This window comes from Pteropus vampyrus, unplaced genomic scaffold, assembly GCF_000151845.1.
Source record: "Pteropus vampyrus isolate Shadow unplaced genomic scaffold, Pvam_2.0 Scaffold515, whole genome shotgun sequence".
NCBI classification, from domain to species: domain Eukaryota; kingdom Metazoa; phylum Chordata; class Mammalia; order Chiroptera; family Pteropodidae; genus Pteropus; species Pteropus vampyrus.
In genome coordinates, this window is record NW_011889296.1 from 567312 (window position 1) to 589924 (window position 22613).

The 22613-nt window shown below is 37.9% G+C and overlaps 1 protein-coding gene across 4 annotated transcripts in view; it reads right to left on the reverse strand.

Annotated features, from left to right (window-relative positions):
• The window catches only part of PHKA1 (phosphorylase kinase regulatory subunit alpha 1), a 94389-nt gene that overhangs the window by 60923 nt on the left and 10853 nt on the right, over window positions 1-22613 (reverse strand). For all 4 annotated transcript variants that reach the window (XM_023524978.1, XM_011383358.2, XM_011383357.2 and 1 more), the window contains exons 5-13: window positions 21359-21441; window positions 18819-18899; window positions 7977-8075; window positions 6909-7055; window positions 5809-5862; window positions 4362-4484; window positions 2272-2367; window positions 1281-1388; window positions 325-403 (exon numbers count right to left, since the gene is read on the reverse strand). In XM_023524978.1, coding sequence (XP_023380746.1) covers window positions 325-403; window positions 1281-1388; window positions 2272-2367; window positions 4362-4484; window positions 5809-5862; window positions 6909-7055; window positions 7977-8075; window positions 18819-18899; window positions 21359-21441 — 870 coding nt within the window. The remainder of the gene's footprint in view (window positions 1-324; window positions 404-1280; window positions 1389-2271; window positions 2368-4361; window positions 4485-5808; window positions 5863-6908; window positions 7056-7976; window positions 8076-18818; window positions 18900-21358; window positions 21442-22613) is intronic.

The window sequence follows — 22613 nt, forward strand, 5'->3', positions numbered from 1 at the left end:
ATGAGACTACACGATCCTTAGGAGCATATAGGAAGAAAGGACTACTAGCAAAAAAGCACAGAAGGAATGCTTAGAAGGCTCTGATATCATGACGATGAAAAGTATTTCCAGAAGTAAGGAGTGGTTAAGAGTGTCAAATAGCAATGCTTACTAAGCATTTATTCATGATTAAGATTAGTAGTAATTTTGAAACCAAACAGAACCGAGTTCATTCTATACTTTTTGAAGCCTAACGAAATATATGATAAAGAAAAAAGTCAACATTTACTGGCCAAACCAGATCTTTAATATGAAGTGTCTGCTGATGAGAATAAGAATACTTACCTTGAACCACAACATCTGGCTTCGGTACTGTAGAAAACCTACGATTCAGGGGATCGACTTCTCCAGGAGCTAAAAATCCCTAAAGAAAGATGATAAAAAGACAGGTTATTGTATCTCAAAAAAAACCTAATGTTTGAGGAGAAATAATATACCAGTGCCATAACCCGGTACCACGTACATCTGACACTCAGAGTGATGTAAATTATATCTCAATAGAACTGGAAAAACAAAACAAAAACAGCTGCAGGAAAGAGTCATTTATGAATAGGTCAAAAAGTCTGGCTCAGAAAAGAGAGTTAAGTCTACATCTCCCAGATCCTCCTGGAGCCGGGATGATAACTTACCATGACAAACTGTGATAGGGAAGTAGGTCTATCAGTAAATCTGGACAACTTTGAGAAAGAGAGGCCTTCTTATGTGCTCAAAATGTCACAAATTAGCTGGACAGAATGAAATTCCCAAGTGCCTATTGAAGAGCTGTATCAGCAGAATTTAATATATGAAACATTTAAAGAGTCCCTAAAAAACTATAATGTCCCCACTTGTCATGGGGCCTAAAATGATCTTAGCAGTTTATTCGATGAAATAATGAAAAATTATGTTGTTTGGAAAAGTTAGCGCTTAGATCCATTAGCAGTCATTACTATGTAAGCGTGACTGAATTCGTGAGCAAGGCACTACGGGTGCTTTGAAACGGAAAGGTCTCGGGCCTGACCCTGGAGCAGCTCCAACTACAGTGCCAAGGTAGGCAGCCGTGGGTGGCATGAAGGACATGCTTGCCAGGGTAAGAGATTTTTGTCAGGGACTGGCCGTGCTCCTACTCTAAGGACCTGGAGGAAAATCTGTAAATAAGGCAGGATACAAAAGGCAAAAGATTTAATGAGCCACTCACAAATCTGATTACTATGGTGAGCGAAGCAGGAAAACAGTGGAAGAGCCTTGAAGTTTCCCCTTACCTCTGCCATCAAGCTTCCCAGGATGTACAGAGACTGACCCCACATATGAGGCAACTTGCCCATGGGGACTCGGTCCACAGTGTGAGGATTTTGATATTCTTCATCCACCTACAATGAAAGACAGAGGCCAAAGGAAGGATGATGGAAGGTTTAAGGTGCTAGACAACAAAAACGCTGAATCTAGATTGTGGTTCACATTCTACAAAATGTCACACATGCAGCAATACACTGAAAAGCCAAGCAGTGTGACTGTAGCCCAGGGCAATGCTCCGCCAACCGTGTGTGGGTCCAGGTCAGCTACAGATGTTGTCCCCAGGCTGATCCTGGCTGCACAGCTGTGAGCAAAGGCCTGGAACCTGCATTTCCAAACAGCTCTCGGTAACGCTGCTGGTGCTGCCAGGAGCCTAACCCTCCCACCTGCACCTGAATGGAAGAGCATGTCCTTCCCACGCTGATGCTCCTTCGCAACGGAAAAGAGGAACAATGCTCCTCCTGACTAGCATTTTGGGAAAATGGAGATCCATTTTCCAAGACTAATCTACTCTAACAATCGCAGATTACTGGCCTCAAAACAAAGAATGCCAAATCCCGCGAGTTCACATAGAGCATCCCTGTGTTTCTCCCCACTTATCTCCGTATTGTTCACAACCTCAAGGTTTGGCCTTTAAAAAAAATCAGTCTCTGAACAATTCACTTCATTTTTTAAAAGTATGGCCAACACGCAGCAAGGCAACACACGTGGAATGTGCACGTGCTGGCGAGTCGGAGGGTAAGTATACACTGGGCATGGCTCCGTTAAGGTCTGGTCTTACCCTGGTCTGCCGTGCCACAACCAGGACTGCTTTAAAAATGTGTTTTCGAGGAACAGAATTAGATTTTCATTGCCCTAAAGACAAACTTTTAGAACATTAAAATCCAAAGATGGTAAACATTCTTTGACTGAAACAAGGCCATCGTGCCGAGCTCCATGTCCCGACACCGTCCCACTGACCTTGTCAGGAGGGACACTGTAGAGCTCTGGCAGAAGTACGACTCCATTTTTGCCCTTGATGAGCACTTCTTCAAGAGCCTCTCTATATTCTTGAACCTGTGGGTGGAAGAACGGGAGAAAAACACTTCCTGAGCATTTCCTTTGCGGACCTAGGCCCCATTGCAAAGGAACCCATTCACCGAAGAAAAAGGAGCGGGACAGGCACTAGCATTTATTAACTGTTTACTGCAGGCCAGACGCTATGCTAAGAGTTCCATGAGCCTTCCCCATTGAATGCTAATAACCATCCTAGGAAGTATGTGTAATTACAGACATTTTATAAGGAAATTAAAGCTCGAAGAGGTTATGAACTTGTGGAAGATCACACAGCAAGTGCAAGGTTGAGCCCAGTTTTGAGTCTAAGACAGCTTGCCTCCAACGAGCCTATTTCCACCTACTACGTAATGTCCTCACGATAGTTTCTTCACTTTACGCATACTGTCTTTTGAAATTGTATTTTACTTGGCAAATTAAGTTTCTATTATGGTCACATTTACATCTTTTGCTTAACAATTTGCTGTAGATTAGTAATACAATAAAAGGGTTTCTTCTAGGTCTATTTGTTCCCTGTTCTTTTTATCCTCTCTGTTCCCTGTTCTTTTTATCCTTTCTCTCACTCTTTTGCTAGCTGTCTTTTGTTCTCTTTCTCTGGTGTACACAGTGGCAGACGTGAGGGCCTGGGCGAGCTGCTGGGAACATGGGTGTACACATCCACAAGCACATTTCAGGTCTTTTTCAAGGTACAGGTGCCATAGATGCTGTGGTATTTATCTGTGTATTCCATAACTATTTAACATGTATAAAGCTGTGATACTGTTTTGATTAGGGTCTTATCATTTTGTATAGATTTCTGACCAACTTTTTAGGTGTTGTACCCGAACCCTATTTTCCCACAAGCCCTATAGCTTTTACCTGTCAAATATGCAGAGCATGGTGATTTTTTAGGAGCATATATGTCTCATTATAGCTGAACTGACTGTACCTTGCACTTACAACATGTCTCTGTGTGTGAAATGCAAAGAACTTTAGGGACATCTTCTTCCATGAATAGTGAAAAAGATTCTCATCACATGCACAGAGAAACCAAAGAAGTCAATGACAATACTTGGGCTACTCAATGGTCAGCAGTGAAGCCAAAAAAGAATCTAGGTCTTCCAAATCTTTCCACCGCCAACCCGAGTTAAAAAGAAAAAAAAAAGTTGAATGTGCATTATACTTCGTAGGCATATTTGATAAATAAATATTTTTTGAGCAAGCAAAGTTTTTCATAAACAATTTGGTAAAATTTGAGAAGAGCTGAGAAAAATGGTAGAAACAAAATAGGTGGTCAAAAATAGGATACTCTATAATTTACTAAAATTTACAGTAAAATAACACCTTGTGGACCCTGAAACTTTCATGTAACCCTATTATTTAAACTCATATTGGCAGATGATTAATGTTGGCCAGAGCACTCAAATTACACAAAACCGTATTTCATATAGCCAAGGATAAGTGGCTCCCAAATGCATTGGATTTATGTCCAAGTTTAGACCACAGCCAATTTGTAGAATGCCTGACACTAAACTTACTCAACTAAGTTCTCAATCTCACTATTTTCCAATGATGGTTTCTAAACTACTTTATTCATGTAGCTAAAAAAGCAATGGTGACCATCTCGGGGGTGAGGACAGAGTATGAGTGGATCGTTGGGTTTTTTATTTGTTTTGGTAGGGTTTTTTGGCTAAAGTGAGAACATTTTATCGAAGATTTATTTTTAAAAAGACATACAAAGTCACGAAGTAAATTCAAGTACCTCTAGTGCCTGTGGTGAGTAGACAAGGATTGCTACTTTGCTTTCCATATTTGTTAAAAGCCAAGTCGTAGCGATGACACTATCTGGGTCTTCAAATCCTAACTGTGCACCCTCAACTATCGGTTTCTAGAAGACAACTCTGTCTCCTCCCTATTAAGGGAGACTTCCATTTTGAACACAGGGTTAACACAGCCATTAACTGAAAGAGGAAAACATAAGAACATTCTGCTGAAAAGCTCTTTCCCCAGCACATTACCTGTTCTGCATTGCCACTGAAGATCCCATCAAGGATAAAGTACGTCCAGAACAATGGCCATTCACATTCTATGTTTTCAAATAACTTCAGCTCAGCTGGTTCATAGTATAGACGATTGGGATCCTGATAAAAACATAATAAACAAAGTCTGCCTTATCACTCTAAGGTCAGACATATAGCTTCAGTTCACAGATATTACAATACGGCCTTTCACTACTGATACTTAGTTTCGGAGAAGGAAGAGCACGTACATACTCCTATCCGTTAACAAGGACTTTGTGATGTGACTTGTAACTAGTAGAACTGGGACAATGATGACACTACAGGCAAGTGTATGAAGAAGTGAGATTAATCTGTAATAAATCTGAGTTTTGTTTTATACTTCTTAAGTTTTAGGGATCAGCAGAACATACAAATAAAAGTGTTTAGGACAGCAAGAGGTGAGGGTTTGGGAATCATTTTATAGAGGTGATACATGAAACATGGGTTGGGTTATAGACATACTACCTGTATATAATGAAAGGCCCAAGAACAGAATCTTGGAAAACTCTCAGTTCATTGAGTGAAATACAAGAAGGGGAGAAGAAATAGGATGGTGCACTGTTGTGGAAATTAAAATAGAAAGAGAATTTCAAGAAAACGTAGGGATAGGTAATAGTCCCTATACTAGAAAAGTCAACGAGAACAAGGACTGAAAAAGAGGCTATTGGACTGGTCACTTAGGAATTATGATGTTTCGGAGCATGATTTTAGTAGATTGGCTGGGACAGAAGTCAACAAGGCTAAAGAATAAAGTTGAAAAAAAAAAGAATAAAGTTGAAGAGAGGAAGAAGACCAGAGAGCTTAAGCTCAATGATTAAAAAAAATTATAATGGCTCTAAACCAGAAAATCTCAACCTTAAATGATGTTTACATTGTTACTGAAAGTGCTTCTTATTGACTAACAATTCCTTTAAATACTATTTAATTTTTTCCATTAATATTTCCAAGGAGAAATATTTGACAAGTATGACAAAAGGAAGTTAGCTTTTCAGGAGGAAGAAGTATTTAGAACTAACCAACTGAAAATGTGGAAGGAGGGCAGAAAGATCTACTGATGGAAAATTTTTTTCCCTTTATAATTATTAAATATTTTTGGGGGGTGGAGATGCTTTGAGACTATGCAAATGTTCTGTTTCTGCCTGAACTTTCATCCACTGATTTAAGCATCCATCAGGACCTCTTTCCTGAAACTAACCAACTGCAAGAGGTAGAAGGACTACACCTTCCTCTATTGTATTAATCCAGAAATGCTGACACACAGGACTTGGCAACTAAGCCCAACAAAGGTAGTAATAACTACTGATTATTTTAAGTATCATCAGCAAGGTAAGTATTTTCTCTGAATGAGGCTGCAGATAGTAGTGACCATTCTACCTTGGTCTCATTTTGAGGAGGAGAAACCTACCTCTTTGGGAGTTTTATATCCATCTCGTAGAAAGCGACAGCAACCATAACGACCCTGCAAATGCAGAGAAAAAAAGTGAGACACATGTACATTGGTCCAGCCATAAAATTAACCAGAAATACATCCTTTGCAACAGCTACATGAGCCAACCCATCAACAACACTAGACACGACAGTTAAAAAAATAATTTAAAAACCCTGTTAATAGCCCAGCAGCAGAAACCAATTTCAACACTGTGATTTCAAGTGAAGGCCCGAGGGAGTATTGAATGTTGAAGCCCGAGGGAGTATTGAATTAAGGATAGACTAAGAGAAAAGAAGTCAAATGTAGCACATTAGTGAATAATTTGGGGTTATAAGTAACGGGCTCCTCCCTAAAGCAGAGTTCCTAATATTATCCTTCTGTGGCTTTCCACCACAGGGTAAGTCTGTGACAGCTCAATCACTAATGTACGTGTTGTTCCTCACGAAACTCATAAGAGACCACAGGCTTTAAAATAAAAGAAAAAGAAAATGTATTTTTTAATTTTTGAGATAATTCAAGACCTACTTACAGAAGAGTTGCAAAACCAGAGTCTCCAATATACCCTTCAACTACTCCCCTTATATTAACCATCTTTCACAACATTTACCACAGAACATCTATCAAAACTAAAAAGTTCACTTCGGTACAACGTTATTGACCCAAGTGCAGAACTTTTTTGGATTTCACCAAGTTTTCCACTAATGGCGTTTTTCTGTTCCAGTATCTGATTTGGGATCCCACTGCATTTAGTTGTTATGTCTGCTTTGTCTCTTTCGATCTGCGACAGTTCCTCAGCCTTTCCTTGTATAAGTGTCACCTTGATACTTTAGAAGCCTGCCCGTTGGTTATTTTGTAGAATGTCCCTCAATTTGGCATTGTCTGATGTCTTCCCATGATTAGACTGAGGTTATACACTGTATCAGGGGCACATGGTGTCAATATGGCTTGTTATTGGTGATATTAACCCTGATCATTCGGTTAAATCACTGACACAGAAAATACTCGACACCCCAAAAGTTACTAATTTCCCCTTAAAGTCTGAGCCTTAAAGAAAAGAAAGGCACATAAAGACATACCTGAAGCTTGGTGATGATTTCCTGTTTTGTGACCTCCACCAACTGATTATCCTCTACTGCAAAGGCTGGGAAGGAAATAACTGAAAGTAGACTGGCGTCAACCTCTTTGGATGTTGAAGCCCGAGGGAGTATTGAATTAAGGATAGACTAAGAGAAAAGAAGTTAAATGTAGCACATTAGTGAATAATTTGGGGTTATAAGACTAACATTCAGCTTCAAAAGATTTATGTAGATGAGGATCATTCAAAAAAAAACTAAACATTATTCAATACTGAGAGCTTAGGCAACTAGCTATTTCTATGAGTTATCCCTTATCTCAAGCCTATTCTCAATGTTTTCCAATCCTGATGCTTAAGCAGTTGCTAATGGATAAAGAATACTCTAACATCATTATTCTGCTCACCACTCTGTTGCTCCATTTGCAACTGTTTAAGTATTAAAAAGAAAACTCAGCTGCTGAGAAGGAGGGAATGGAAGGCTCAGCTCCTATACTCCTGACATTTATCTTTTCCATGAAAAATTTTGTTTTTAAAATTAGAAGGTGAGTTTATATTCACTATAACATTATGGATTGTCTGATCAGGGTTTGAAGAAGAGAAGTCATCTTGCCAATGAGAAGAACCTTAATCTTTCGATACAGAGCAATCCTAAGCGAAACTGAAGATATGCGCTTACCACTTAAACAGTTTAATCTCTAAACATCTAACCCTAGAGCAACCTGGGACAAGAGAATGTCTCAGAGGCCTTATCGTGAGCACTCAAAATCAACCACCCTTGTTCTCTTGCCATACTTAGAAAAGCAGACCTTTGATATGACAGCAATGGAGAATTTCATATAATATGATGGGATCCCTTTATAACCTTGGTGAGAGAACAGACTATGATCTATGTTACAGCTCATGCTATATCAGGCTTATTTCAGTATAGAATGTTTGCTAAGACATTTTGGGCACTTGGTAATAAATGCGATTATGTACTCTCTCCAACAGGTCTCCTTATTCCAAAGTCCATGCTAAGTCTGATTCTAGGTAAGAATGAAATTTTCTATGTGCTCCATCATTTTCTTACCTGGCAGTGCTGCACTTCATCAGCCAGGACATGGATAACTGATTGGGGCCCACCTTTCACACCAAACAGATCCAGTTCATCTAGTGCTTCTAGGGCTGCCTGGGAGGAAAAAAGAAGCAAAGGTCAACTTCAGCATTAGAAAGATATGTGTTTCTTCTCCCTGTAACCTCAGTATCATAGGAATGCACATAATGTTCTATTGAATATGTTCGGCAGAACAGGAAATACAATAACATTCTTTATCCCCAGGGGCCTCTGAATTGTTCTTTGCCTCTCATGCTGTCCCAGAGACAGTTAAGATGGATGTTGCAGTCATCCTTTTATGATAAAAACCCTCAACAAATTCAATATAGAGGGAACATACCTCAACGTAATAAAAGCCATGTACGACAAACCCGCAGCTAACATCATACTCAAAATTTAAAAGCTTCTCCTTACAGTGAAAATCTGAAAGCTTTTCCTCTAAGATCAGAAATAGGACAAACGTGCCCACTCTCACCACTATTATTCAATATATTGCTAAAAGTACCAGCCATAGCAATTAGGCAAGACAAAGAAATAAAAGGCACCCAAATCACAAAGGAAGAAGTAAAATTGCCATTATTTGCAGATGACTTTATCTTGCATAAAGAAAACCCTAAGAGCTCAACCAAAAAACTATTGGAACTAAATGAAATCAGTTGGGTTGCAGGATATAAAGTCAGCATACAGAAATCTGGTGTTTCTGTACACTAACAACAAAATCTCCGAAAAATAAAAATATCTAATTTAGAACGTCATCAAAAGCAATAAAGTACTTAACAAATAAATTTAACCAAGGAGGTGAAAGGTCCATACAATGAAAAATACAACAGTTTGATAAAAGAAACTGAAGACATTAACAAGTGGAAAGATATTCCATGTTCATGAATTAGAATTAATATTGCTAAAATTTCCATACTACCCAAAGCTATCTATAGATCGAATAGAATTCCCATCAAAATGTCAATGGCATTTTACACAGAAATAGAAAAAAATCCTAAAATTTGTATGGAACCACAAAAGGCCACAAACAGCCAAAGCAAACATGGGAAAGAAGAACAGCTGGAGCATAACAATTCCTGATTTCAAACACTACTACAAAGCTATAGTAATTAAAATATAATTCAGCCATTAGAAATACAAAATCCTGCCATTTGTGGCAACAATAAAATACATAGAAGAAAGCATAGGCACTAAACTTATGGACCTTGATCTCAGAAAGGATTTTATGAATTTGACCCCAAAGGCGACGGAAGTAAAAAGCAAAAATAAATGAAGGAGACTATATCGAACTAAAAAGCACAGCAAGAGAAAGCATCAACCAAACAAAAGGCGCCTAATCAAATGGGAGAAGATATCTGTAAATGATATCTCCAATAAGGGGCCAATATCCAAAATATATAAAGAACTCAAAAACAAACAAACAAACAAACAAACAAAAAATCTGATTTAAAAGTTGGTAGAGGACCTGAACACTTTTCTAAGGAAGACATATAAACAACATATATTTAAAAATGCTCAACATCACTAGCTATCAGGTAAATGCAAATGAAAACCACAATGAGATACCACACCTCCTGTTAGGATGGTGATTATCAAGAGGACAAGTAATAACAAGTGTTGGAGAGGTTGTGGAAAAAGGGAACTCTCGTATAGTGCTGGTGGGAATATAAATTGGTGCAGCCACTATGGAAAACAGTATGGAGGTATCTCAAAGAATTAAGAATACAACAACCATGTGACCCAGCATTCCCTCTGCTGGGTATCTACCTGAAAAACTTGAAAACACATATTCCTAAAGATATATGTCCCCCTATGTTCACTGCAGCATTATTTACAATAGCCAAGATATGGACACAATCTAAATGTCCTTCAACGGATGATTCAATAAAGAAAATGTGGTACCATGTATACAATGGAATACTACTCAGCCATTATAAAGATGAAATTTTACCATTTACAACAACATGGATGGATCTGGAGCGTATGATGCTGAGTGAAATAAGTCAAATGGAAAAAGACAAGAACCATATGATTTCACTCATGTGGGATATAAAACAATAAGCAACAAACAAACAAACAAAAAAAAACCTCATAGACACAGACAATGGAAGGATGGTTACCAGAGGGGAAGGCAGGTAGGGGAAGATGAAGAGGGTAAAGGGGGTCAAATATATGGTGACGACAGGAGACTAGACTTTGGGTGCTGAGCATACCATAAAGTATTCAGATGTCATATTATCAAGTTGTACCCCTGAAATTTATATAATGTTACTAACCAATGTTACCCCAATAAATTTAATAAAAACAAGAAAAAATACATTAAAAAAGAGGGATGTTATAGAAACTCAAGCAGCAGACTTTAAAACTAGAATTTGCTTTTTAATTTCTTGTTTTTCTGATTATAAAACTAAAAGTCTGGAGGGAAGATGGACTAGCAGGAACGCTCGGGCACAAAATTTGCAGCAAAACTGAGGCTGTGTTGACCTGATGGACCTTATCTCTCTGAGATCTCACCTCTCTCAAGCCACAAAGTACCTGCAGCCCATTGACAAGCAGCCTCTTGTGCCCTGCTTGGCTCTGGGGTTGTGCAGTCAGCACAGGTACCAGACCTTGGCCAGCACAGTGAGCGCGTTTAGGGGAAAACAGTTGTGGGCAGACCACTGCTGCCTGTACGAGCTGCAAAATCTCTTGAGGAGATTGCAGGGGTCTATACTGGCCTGACGGCCCTCGACTCCCTGAGCTCCTGCCCCACCCAATACACAAAGTGCTTGTCGCACATTGAAAGGCAGCTGCTCCTGCCCTGGGGTGGCGCATTCAGGCCCAAGGTGGGCAGCAGCTGACCTTGCTATGATTGGAAACTTGTACAGAGAGCCACAGAGACAGCATTGTCATGTAAACTGACACTGTAGTGACAGGGGGAAATTTATCAATAGACCCAGGAGACTCCCAGGGTCCCTGCACCACCCAACACACATATCACCCAGAGGCTCATCTAGTTTCAGAAACTTACAGGCAATAGACAGACAGTGTCAGCCCTTGAGGAGCACTGGTCACTCTACTAAACTGCCCTAGGTCAGGGATGGGGGATAACCGACCGCTGCCTACAGCACTATCTCTTCCACTTAACTATACATCCAGCATAGGCAACAACCATCTGTGGGTTGCTTTGCAGTTCCCACCGGGTAGCCCTGAGCAATCAAAAGCAGTGGCTGACCTTGGCCTATGGGGGAGCCCCTCCCAAGGGGCCACAAAACCAATGCATCTGGAGGCTGACACTAGACAACATCAGAGCAACTCCTGACTAGCTCCATTACTGGTACACACAAAGGGTGGTTGCAACAAGTACACAAGCATGCTAGGGCAAATCCCACTCAGTGGGGTCAGCTTGCATACAGCAACTCTTAGCCTGTGGGTGCAGCCAATTCCCACAATTAGTCAGCCTGAGCATTAATCCCATCCACTGAGGTACTAACACCAATAAAGGCTTAGCTAAAACAAAAGACTACACTCAACCCACACAAAGATCACGTCCAGAACCCCCCCGCATAGGAGATCAAGGAGAGTGTGCCACTGGGCCACACAGGACACCTTCCATATTACGCCATCTGGCCAAGGCTGAGAGACAAAACAAATATTCCTGACACGTACAATCAAACACAGAGAGTCTAATAAAATGAGAAAACAAAGAAACATGCCACAAATGAAACAACAGGAGAAAATCCCAGAAAATAAGCTAAATGAAATGGAGGTAAGCAACCTACCAGAGACAGAGTTCAAAATAATGGTTATAAGGATGCTCAGTGAACTTATGGGGAGAATGGAGGAGCACAATGAGAACCTCAAGAGAGAGGAAGCATAAAAAAGACATAGGAACCACAAAAAAAGAACCAGACAGAAATGAGGAATACAATAACTGAAATGAAGAATACACTAAAAGGAATCAACAATACACTGGCCGAAGCAGAAGATCGAATCACTGAATTGGAAGACAAGGTAGCAGAATACACCCAATTGGAACAACCAAAAGAAAAATGAATTTTAAAAAATGAGGATAGTTTAAGAGACCTCTGGGACAACATGAAGCGTAACAATATCCAGATCATAGGAGTACCTGAAGGGGAAGAGAGAGCAAGGGATTCAGAATCTATTTGAAGGAATAATGACAGAAAATTTCCCTAACCTGGCAAAGGTATTAGACATACAAGATGAGGAAGCACAAAGAGTCCCAAACAAGAGGAATTCAAACAGACCCACACCAAGACACCTCATAATTAAAATGCCAAAGGTCAAAGACAAAGAGAGAACCTTAAAAGCAGCAAGAGAAAGGCAGCCAAGTACTTACAAGGGTATTCCCACAAGAATGACTGCTGATTTTTCAATGGAAAAATTGCAGGCCAGAAGGGATTGGCGAGAAATATTCAAAGTTATGAAAAATGAGAATCTATAAACACAAATACTCTACCCAGCAAGGCTTTCGATTAAAATGGAAGGTGAGATAAAGTGCTTCCCAGACAGGAAAAAGCTTAAGGAAGTCATCACCAACAAGCCAGCATTACAAGAAATGTTAAAGGGTCTTCTGTAAAAAGAGAAGGGGTAAAAAAGAAAATAGAAATAACAAATATGAATAATAAAATGGCAATAACTATGTACCTATCAGTAATCACTTTCAATGCAAATGTATTAAATGTTCCAATCAAAAGACATAGCATAGCTGAATGGATAAGAAAACAAGGCCCATGCATATACTGTCTACAAGAGATCCACTTCAGATCAAATGACACTCATAGACTGAAAGAAAATGGATAGAAAGACATATTTCACACAAATGGAAATGAAAAAAAAAAGCCAGGGCAGTGATTCTTATATCACATAAAATAGACTTTAAACAGAGGCTATAATAACAAAGAAGGGCATTACATAATGATAAAGGGATCAACAAATCAAGAGGACATAACCCTAGTAAACATACACATACCCTACATAGGAGCACCTACATACATAAAGCAATTATTGACTGACATGAAAGGAGAGATCAACAGTAAAACATTCATAGTAGGAGACTTTAACACCCCATTGACACCAATGGACAGATCTTCCAGGCAAAGAATCAACAAGGAAACAATGGGGCTAAAAGATAAACTAGAACATATGGATTTAATAGATATTTTCAGAGCATTTTATCCCAAAGCAGCAAAATATACATTCTTCTCAAGTGCACATGGAACATTTTCTAGGACAGATCACACGTTAGGACACAAATCAAGTCTCAATAAATTTAAGAAGATTGAAATCATATCAACTGTCTTCTCCGATCACAATGATATGAAATCAACTACAAGAAAAAAATTGGAAAATACACAAACACATGGAGGCTAAATAACATGCCACTAAACAATGAATGTGTTATCAATGAGATCAAGGAAGAAATTAAAAGATACCTAGAGACAAATGAAAATGAAAATACAATGACTCAAAATCTATGGGACACAGTGAAAGCAGTCCTAAGAGGGAAATCCATAGCAATAGAGGCCTACCTCAAGAAACAGAAAAAAGCTCAAATAAACAATCTGACATTACACCTAAAAGAACTAGAAAAAGAACAGCAAACAAAGCCCAAAGTGAACAGAAGGAAGCAAATAATAAAGATCAGAGCAGAAATAAAGGAAATAACGGTCTAGGAAAACAATACAAATGATTAATGAAACCAAGAGCTGGTTCTTCGAAAGGATAAACAAAATTGACAAACCCTTAGCCAGACTCATCAAGGAAAAAAATAGAGGACTCAAATAAATAAAATCAGAAATGAAAGAGGAGAAATAACCATGGACTCTAGATGTAGCAGGTTTCAAAATAAATATTCAGAAGTCAGTGGCATTTTTATACACCAATGATGAACTTTCAGAAAGACAAATTAAGAAAACAATCCCATTTACAATTGCACTGAAAACTATAAATTACCTGGGAAACAAATTAACCATGAAGGTAGAAGACCCGTTTTCAGAAAATTGTCATTGAAAAAAGAAACTGAAGAATATACAAATAAAAAGAAGCATATACTGTGCTCATGGGTACGAAGAATCAACATCATTAAAATGGCCACACTACCCAAAGCAATCTATAGATTCAATGCAATCCCTATGAAAATACCAATGGCATTTTTCAGAGAGCTAGAACAAATAATCCTAAAATTTATATAGAACCATAAAAAATTCCAAATAGCCATGGGAATCTTGAGAAAAAAGAACAAAGTTGGAGGTATCACACTATCTAATATCAAACAATACTATAAGGCTACAGTAATCAAAACAGCATGGTACTGGTATAAAAACAGATACATTGATCAATGGAACAGAATCGAGAGCCCAGAAATAAATCCACGCCTATACGCTCACTTAATATGTGACAAAGGAAGTAAGAATATACAATGGGGTAAAGACAGTCTCTTCAATAAATGGTGTTGGGAAAATTGTACAGACATGCAAAAACAAGAAGCTGAACCACCTTCTTACACTGTATACAAGAATAGACTCAAAATGGATTAAAGACTTAAATATAAAACTCAAAACCATAAAACTTCTAGAAGAAAACATAGGCAGTAAACTCTCTGATATTACTAACAGGAATTTCTTTTCAGATATATCTCCTCGGGCAAGGGAAACAAAAGAAAAACAAATGCAACTACATCAAACTAAAAAGATTTGTACAGCAAAGGAAACTGTCAACGAAACAAAAAGACAACTGACTGTTTGGGAAAAGACATTAACTAATGATACATCTGATAAGGGGTTAATATTTAGAATATATAAAGAACTTATACAACTCAACAACAACAACAAAAAACAATCCAATTAAAAAATGGGCAGAAGACCTGAACAGATACTTCTCCAAAGAAGAAATACACACGGTTAATAGACATATGAAAAGATGCTCAAGGTCGCTAACCACCAGAGTAATGCAAATTAAAACCACAATGAGATATCACCTCACACCTGCCAGATATCACCTCACACCTAACAAAATCCTCACAAGTGTTGGTGAGGATGTGGAGATAAGGGAACCCTCATACATTGTTGGTGGGGTTACAAATTGATACAGGGCTATGGAAAACAGTCTGGAGGTTTCTCAAAAAATTAAAAATGGATCTACCTTTTGACCCAGCAATTGCACTTCTGGGCATTTATCCAAAGAAAACCAAAACAATAATTCATAAACATCTATGTACTCCAATATTCATGGCAGCACAATTTATAATAGCCAAGATATAGAAGGAACCTAAATGCCCATGAACAGACGACTGGATAAAGAAATTATACAATGGAAAATTACTCAGCCATTAAAAGAAGGAAATCCTACCATTTGCAACGACATGGACGGACCTAGAGGTTATTACACTAAGTGAAATAAGTCAGACAGCAAGATAAATACCATATGATTTCACTTATATGCGGAATCTAAGGAACAAAAAGAACGAACTAATCCAAAACATAGTCACAAATATAGTGGACAATTAGGTGACAGACAGGGGAGGGAGGTTGGGGGCTAGGAGAATGGAGTGAAGAAGTACAAATCAGTAGTTGATAGTTGGCTACGGGGATGGGGAGCACGGCATAGGGAATACAGTTAGCATTAATATGATGGCTAGGTGGGGGATCATTTTATGAACTATATAGATGTCTAACCAATGTAGCGAATACTTGAAATTAATTTAAATAAATTAATTTTTTTAAAAAAGTAAAAGACACTCCTTATAGAATATTTCAAAAACAAATGACAGTATAAAAGGTATGAAAAATCAGCCAAAATAATCAGGTAATATTTTTGACATCTTTCCTATTAGTTATTTTCTATGCACCTTTCTCTATAGTTGAGACCATGTCTGGTATGAAATTTGGGTAGTATAGCATAAGTGTTTCTCCATGTTATAAAAACTCTATCACAACATAATATTCTCTCATATGGCTGTGATAAAGTTTATTTCGCCCTTTACCAATTGTTGGAAATCTGGGTTGCCTTAAACTGTGTGCTATTAGAAACAGAGCTCTGATAAACATCTCTTGGTAAAATTATAAATTCTTCGAGGTCAGGGACTGTGTTTTCTCCAATGCTTAGCACACAGCTGCTGAGCTAACAGAATAATCTTTTTCATTTTGACTTATTTTTCTAAGAGTTAATTCCCTGAAGTAGAATCACTGGGTCAGAGGTTATAAACAATTTTTAAGATATAATGCTAAGTTGCTTTTCACGGAAGGTGTACCAACTATCACCAGCAGTGTATAACAGTACCTTTAAAGGCAAAGTATTAGCTTACAAAGTTTTCCTAATTTGATAGAAAAAAAAGTGTGTCTGTTACATTAATTTGCTAACATTCTTTCAAGTATTTATTAGTTATCTGCAGTTCCTCAATTATGAGGCAGAACTGACTTAGTCTTTAGAATAGCAGGCAGTTCTTGAAAGCTTCGCTGGAGAAATGATGTCTAAACTGAGACCTAAAGGGTACGTAGAAGTTAGCCTGGTACAAAATACTTCTTAATTACAATGAGGAAACAGCAAATGTACAGTGGAAAAAGGAAGCAGATAGCACGATACCAAAGTCATCAACATTAACATCAACAATGGGACAAATCCATATTGTATACCTCATGATAATATACTGAGAACAGAGCATCATCTCTGTGGTATTCTTTCCAAAAAAAATGCATAAATTGAATCAAATCACAAGGAAATACCACACAAAATTTAATTGAGGGACTGTACTCTTAAAAAATGCCAAGGTCATGAAAGGCAAGTATAGTCTGAAGGTTAAAGGAACCTAAGAGACATCAAAACTAAATGTAACATATTATCCTGGATTGGATCCTGAATCACAAGAGGTAGTGTTTTGTTTTGTTTTGCTTTGTCATAAATGACATTATTGGGACAATTAAAAAAATTTGAATGGGGTCTACGGATTACGTGGTAGTATAATGCCAGTGTTCACTTCCTGGTTTTGATGATTGTACCATGGTTATGAAAGAGTCTTTGAGGAAATTCATACGGAAGTATTTAGGAGAAATGGGGCATCACATCTGCAACTGACTCAAGTAGTTCAGAAAATATAATGTGTGTATATGTATGCGTGTAAACAGAAAGTTAAAGCAAATATTAACGAGTAGGGAACTTGGGTGAAGGGTATATGGGAATTGTTTGCACAATTCTTGCAACTTTTCTCTAAGTCTAAAATGATTTGAAAATAAAAATTTTCAGTGGTTAAAATATTGTCAAATTATTCAAGAGCATTGATAATATTCAGAATTAGTGTGGGTTTGAAGAAAACGAAGCATAGGGCACTTAGTGGCATAAATCCATCATATATGGATGGGGAAAATGTAAACCGGTGGCAATTATTTTGGAGGGCAATTTTAAAGTGTACATCCCTTAACTCAATAGTTGTACTTTTAGGAATCTACTCTACAAAAATATTTGTGCAAGATCACCAGGATCTACGTATGAGGATTCTCAGTAAAACATTATTTGGAAGAGTAAAAAAAATAGAGGCAATCCCATCAACAGAGGAAATATTAAAATGCTGTCAGCAACTGAAAAGAATAAACTAGATTATTGGTGTGAAATTACACGGAAGGATGTATGGTTATGTTGCTCAGTGAAATATGAGATTAAGTTGAAAAAACAGGTTACAGAGAAGTATAGTAAGATTTTTTAAAAAATAAACTCAATATCTATACCACTTTGAAAATTAAAAGTACATTAAAAGAAAAAGTTTACCCAGGGGATATTTTGTAGGTAAAAGCTCCATATATATATTTACTAATTCAAGCACATTATTTACATAGTTTAAATTTTCTGTGATCTTATTTTTGGTTTATTTCTTCTGTCATAAACTGGCAATGATTTTGTTAAATTACCCCCTTATAACTGCTTCAATGTTGACTCGTATTTCTAATATATTTTGGTCTGAGTTAAGCGAAATGACATTCCAGAGCAGACTTTCTATTTTAGGCTCTGCCTTTTAAAATTTTATCTTGACTTTCTTTGTCCTCTCTGTTCCATGTTAATGCTTTTTGCTTTGAATTCTATTTCATTTCATATCCACATAGTCACCATGCTGGGTTTTTTTTTTTTTTTGCAGGCCAGACTTTGCCTATTCTTCAATTTTTAATCTTTCTGTATCAATTTGCTATATTAGAGCTCTTATAGGCAGTATAAGGTTGGATTTCCTTTTTTTTTTTAAAACAATCTTGCCTTTCAGTAAGAGAAACGAGTACTGTATATTTGTCGTTATAATGGATGTTTCATCCTGTTCTTGCTGTCCTATTTTATGCCTTCTTGCTGTTTCCAGAGATAGGATCTAGAATGAAGGCAGTAGTAGTGAGAAAGAAAAGATTGAGCCAAGTGGAAAGGTAACGATGGTAATGGTAATGATATGGGGGGCTGTAGGAGAGTGTGGCTCGTAGACGATTGAGGGGTGGTTTCCTGATATCAAGCTTTGTCAAACAGTGTATAGAAAGAGCAAAGGCCTCTTTTTGTGTGTTTTTGTAAAGGTAGAGATGATGAGTTTAGTTTAAGATATGTTCTCTGAGGTCCTGTAGGCTATGTAAGTAGAGACAGGCTACAAAAGCAGTTGGATACACAAATCTAGAGCTCATGAAAGAAGTCTGTACCAACATGTTCATAGTAATGGGAGAATGTGAACTTTGCCTGTAGTTTAAAAGAACGATTAATGTGGTGATGGTCCACATTCACGGAATGCCTCTGTCTATGGGAAAGGTGTACCAGACTTCCTCACCCCACACTTGGGACAAACAAAGCAAGGAAAATTACCTTTGCCATTCCAACTGAACTGGCATTCAATTCTGAGATCCCTTGGTTGGTCTTGTCTCCACGTTCCCATATACCGAAGTCCTGGCATAAAATAACCAACATACCATTAGCAAGTCGTCACCACTAAATGCTTACCAGATGTATAACCGTTGAATAAAAGGAACACACAGTAGCTAAGCTACCATACTTACGTACACCTACAATGCTTATTAAGGAGACGCCGAGTAGCTTCACACCCTTGCAGGGCCTCCAAAAAGTTGGAGGACTCCTGGACAGTTGATCAGGACTAAGAATTGCAACTAAGTCCATCTAGAGAGGTACTTCTTAGAATTTTACCTCAGAGCAGATACCCAGGGGGTCTAGGAAATGGAGTCTAAACCACAGGCCAGTATTTTAAACACTCATTTCAATTTTACTCGATATTGGTACTGATGATGTACCATGCACTAATCTATACACTTCCCACTATTATCTTCCTTAATCATTCATTACATTTTTTATAAATGACAAAACTGAGGTGCAAAGAGAGGTTAAATGACTCACCCAAGGACACACAGCTAACAAGTGACAGCGCTAGAATTAGAGTCTAAGTACTCTCACTCCAAAGCCTACATTTTCTTTGTATTTAAATTATTTTTCAATTACAATTGGCATATATTAGTTTTAGGTGTACAACATAATGATTAGACATTTATATCTTATTAAATGATAAGTCTAATACCCACCTGGCACCATACATAGTTATTACAGTATTATTGAACATATTCCCTATGCTGTACTTCACATCCTTGTGACTATTTCATAACTACAAATTTGTACTTCTTAATCCCATCATCATTTTCACCCAGCCACCTACCCTACCCCCCTTTCCATCTGGTAACCATCAAAATGTTCTCTGTGTCTGATTCTGTTTCTGTTTTATTTTGTTCTTTAGCGTCCACATTTAAGTGAGATCATATGCTATTTGTCTTTGTCTGACTTACTCAACTCAGCACAATACCCTCTAGGTCCATCCACGTTGTTGCAGATGGTGAGATACCATCCTTTTTATGGCTGAGTCATATTCCATTGTATATATGCTCCACCTCCTCTTTATCCAATCATCTCTTGATGAGAACTTAGTTTGCTTTCATATCTTGGCTACTGTAAATAATACTGCAGTGAACATATGGATGCACATATCCGAAGTAGTGTTTGGATTTCATCGAGTAAATACCCAGACATGGGATCACTGGGCCCTTCTCTGTCTCTTGTTATAACCTTTGTTTTAAATTCTATTTTTGTCTGGTAGTATTTCTACCCCAGTTTTTTGTTGTTGTTGTTTGTTTCCATTTTCGTGAAATATCCTTATTTATCCCTTTACTTTCAGTCTGTGTGTCTTTCCGTCTGAAGTGATTCTCTTGTAGGCAGCATATGTAAGGGTCCTGTTTTCTTACACATTCAGCCACCCTATTAGGATTGGTGCATTTAATACATTTACCAAAGCCTACATTCTTAAGCACAGCTCTATAGAACCCCTTGATAATATAGATAACATTTAAAATTACTTTTACTAAACTTTTTATTTTGAAATAATTTTAATAAGCCAGACAAAAAAAGTTGCAAGTCACATGATACCACTTATATGTGGGATATAAACCTAAAAGCAACAAACGAACAGGACAAACAGACTCATGGACAATGGACTAGTGGTTACCAAAGGGTTGAAGGGAGCGAGGAGGGGGAAGAAAGACTGGGGAAAATTTAAATCATATCTATAAATAAATAAATGAACAAATGAATGAATGAATGAATGATTTTTAAAAAGAAAAAAAAGAAATAACTTTGGACTTTAAGAGAAGTTACAAAAATGGTACCATAAGTTCTCATATACCTTTTACTTAGCTTCTCCTAGTTTCAACATCTGACATAACCATAGTACAACTGCCAAAGCTAAGAAATTAACATCAATATGATACTAGTAACCAAATTATGAACTTTATTAGGAGTTCACCAGTTTTTCCACTAAAAGCCTTTTTATATTCCAGGATCCAATCCAACAAACAAAGCAAGTAAAAAACCTGGACTACTTATGACACATCAATTTTCAATACAATGAACATGAGGCAATGAAGAACAGTGACCCCTGAAAGAGATGTTAATATTTTATGATTTAATATAAACTTACCTCATACAATAGTTATAAGTAACTATCTTTGTAAACACTGAACCAACGTCTACACATAATATTCAACACATGACTCAATTTTATTTCTAAGTAGCTGACCCATAATACTCCTTAGCAAATACATCCCATCAGATATTATACAGTTTGAAAGCAATGAAAGCATAGCATCTTGACCCTCTTGGCTGTGTAACTGCTTGGGGAGAAGGCAAACAGAGGATGACAAGAGCTTAGCAAAGAAAGAGGCTGAAGGCAATTTCTGCCAGAAGCCTTACAGATTGGTTCACTACAAGGGGCTGCATTAAGAGAAGAAATGGGTTGTCCAGTATTTTAAAAACACCGCATGTGTAAAATACATTACAAAATGAGTACTTACAGCAGTTTTATATGCGGCTTCGATGTAAAACACAAGGTTCTGTATGAAATTAACTTCATCCAGGCTGTGGATGATATGAAGTCCTGGGGCAAAAGAGAATAAAGATATAGTACAGGTCAGTGATGACGACAGGCTTTATAGGCAGCCACAATGACTAAATGTCCCCACTACTCCCAAGTAATCCTACTTCTACTTAGGAATAATGGCAAGTACCTTGAATCTGAAACCATAAAAACAAGACTGCAAATCAGTGGTAGGTGTTGAATCTGTCAAATGCTTTCTCTGTGTCTAGTGAGATGATTATATGGATTGGTCCTTGAGTAGGACTGGGGGGGTAGGAAGGGAGTTCCAGACCTCTTAGTTAGACTCGGCCACACTAGAGCTTCTGCAACACAGAGCTAAGGAGAATGAGAACTGCTGGCAACCTATCTCTCTCAAGAAGATCTAATGGCCTAGGGAGGGAGTTGGCAGAGAGGGAGTTTCACACTGTCTGATCCACCTGCAGTACTGCTTCTGTCCTGGTGAGCTTGGGGCGGGGACTGAGCAGTCTGTGGCCCAAACAACACACTTTCTTACTGTTCTTAAGGACATTGAGACTTCCTTGAACAAATAATTCTATACTTGCTCTATGCCCTTAGGACAATCTCCAGTGACTTTAAATGGTTGCTTTGTAAAAATTAATTTTCGCCATTTATGGTTGTTTTGCCAGCATCCCTTAAGTTGTACTCAGCTTCTGTCTAAGACTCTCCTTTAAGTGAGATTGAGATTGGTAAGAATTCAAAATTGTGCAGAAAGTTGCTAAATTTTCCATGAAGATCTTTCAGACTCCATCAATCGACATGTATCCTCTTCATCATGAAGACAATTGTCTTACTAAGTGCTGCATCATTTCTTGCCTAAACTATTTTACTAACCTCATAGCCAGTCCTCCATCTTAATCTTCTGCCCCCCTCCAATCTGTCCTCCTGCTACTCGAGTGAATCATCTAAAACTTTCTTATTTACCTTGAAGAATGGCTGTCTCCTGAGGACAAAATAAACTCCAAGCTACTTAGCATAGTACATGGGCCCTTGAACAGCTAGCCCCAACTTTCTAGCTTCATCATTTGACACTTTTCCAGACCTATCTGACACTCTCAACATAGAGGACACCTAGCCTTACCCTGGCAGCCAGTATCTTTCAAATTTCTGTGCTTGTTGTCATGCTGTGCTCTTTCTTTTTCTGACTTGTGAGTTTCTACATATTCCTACCTGCT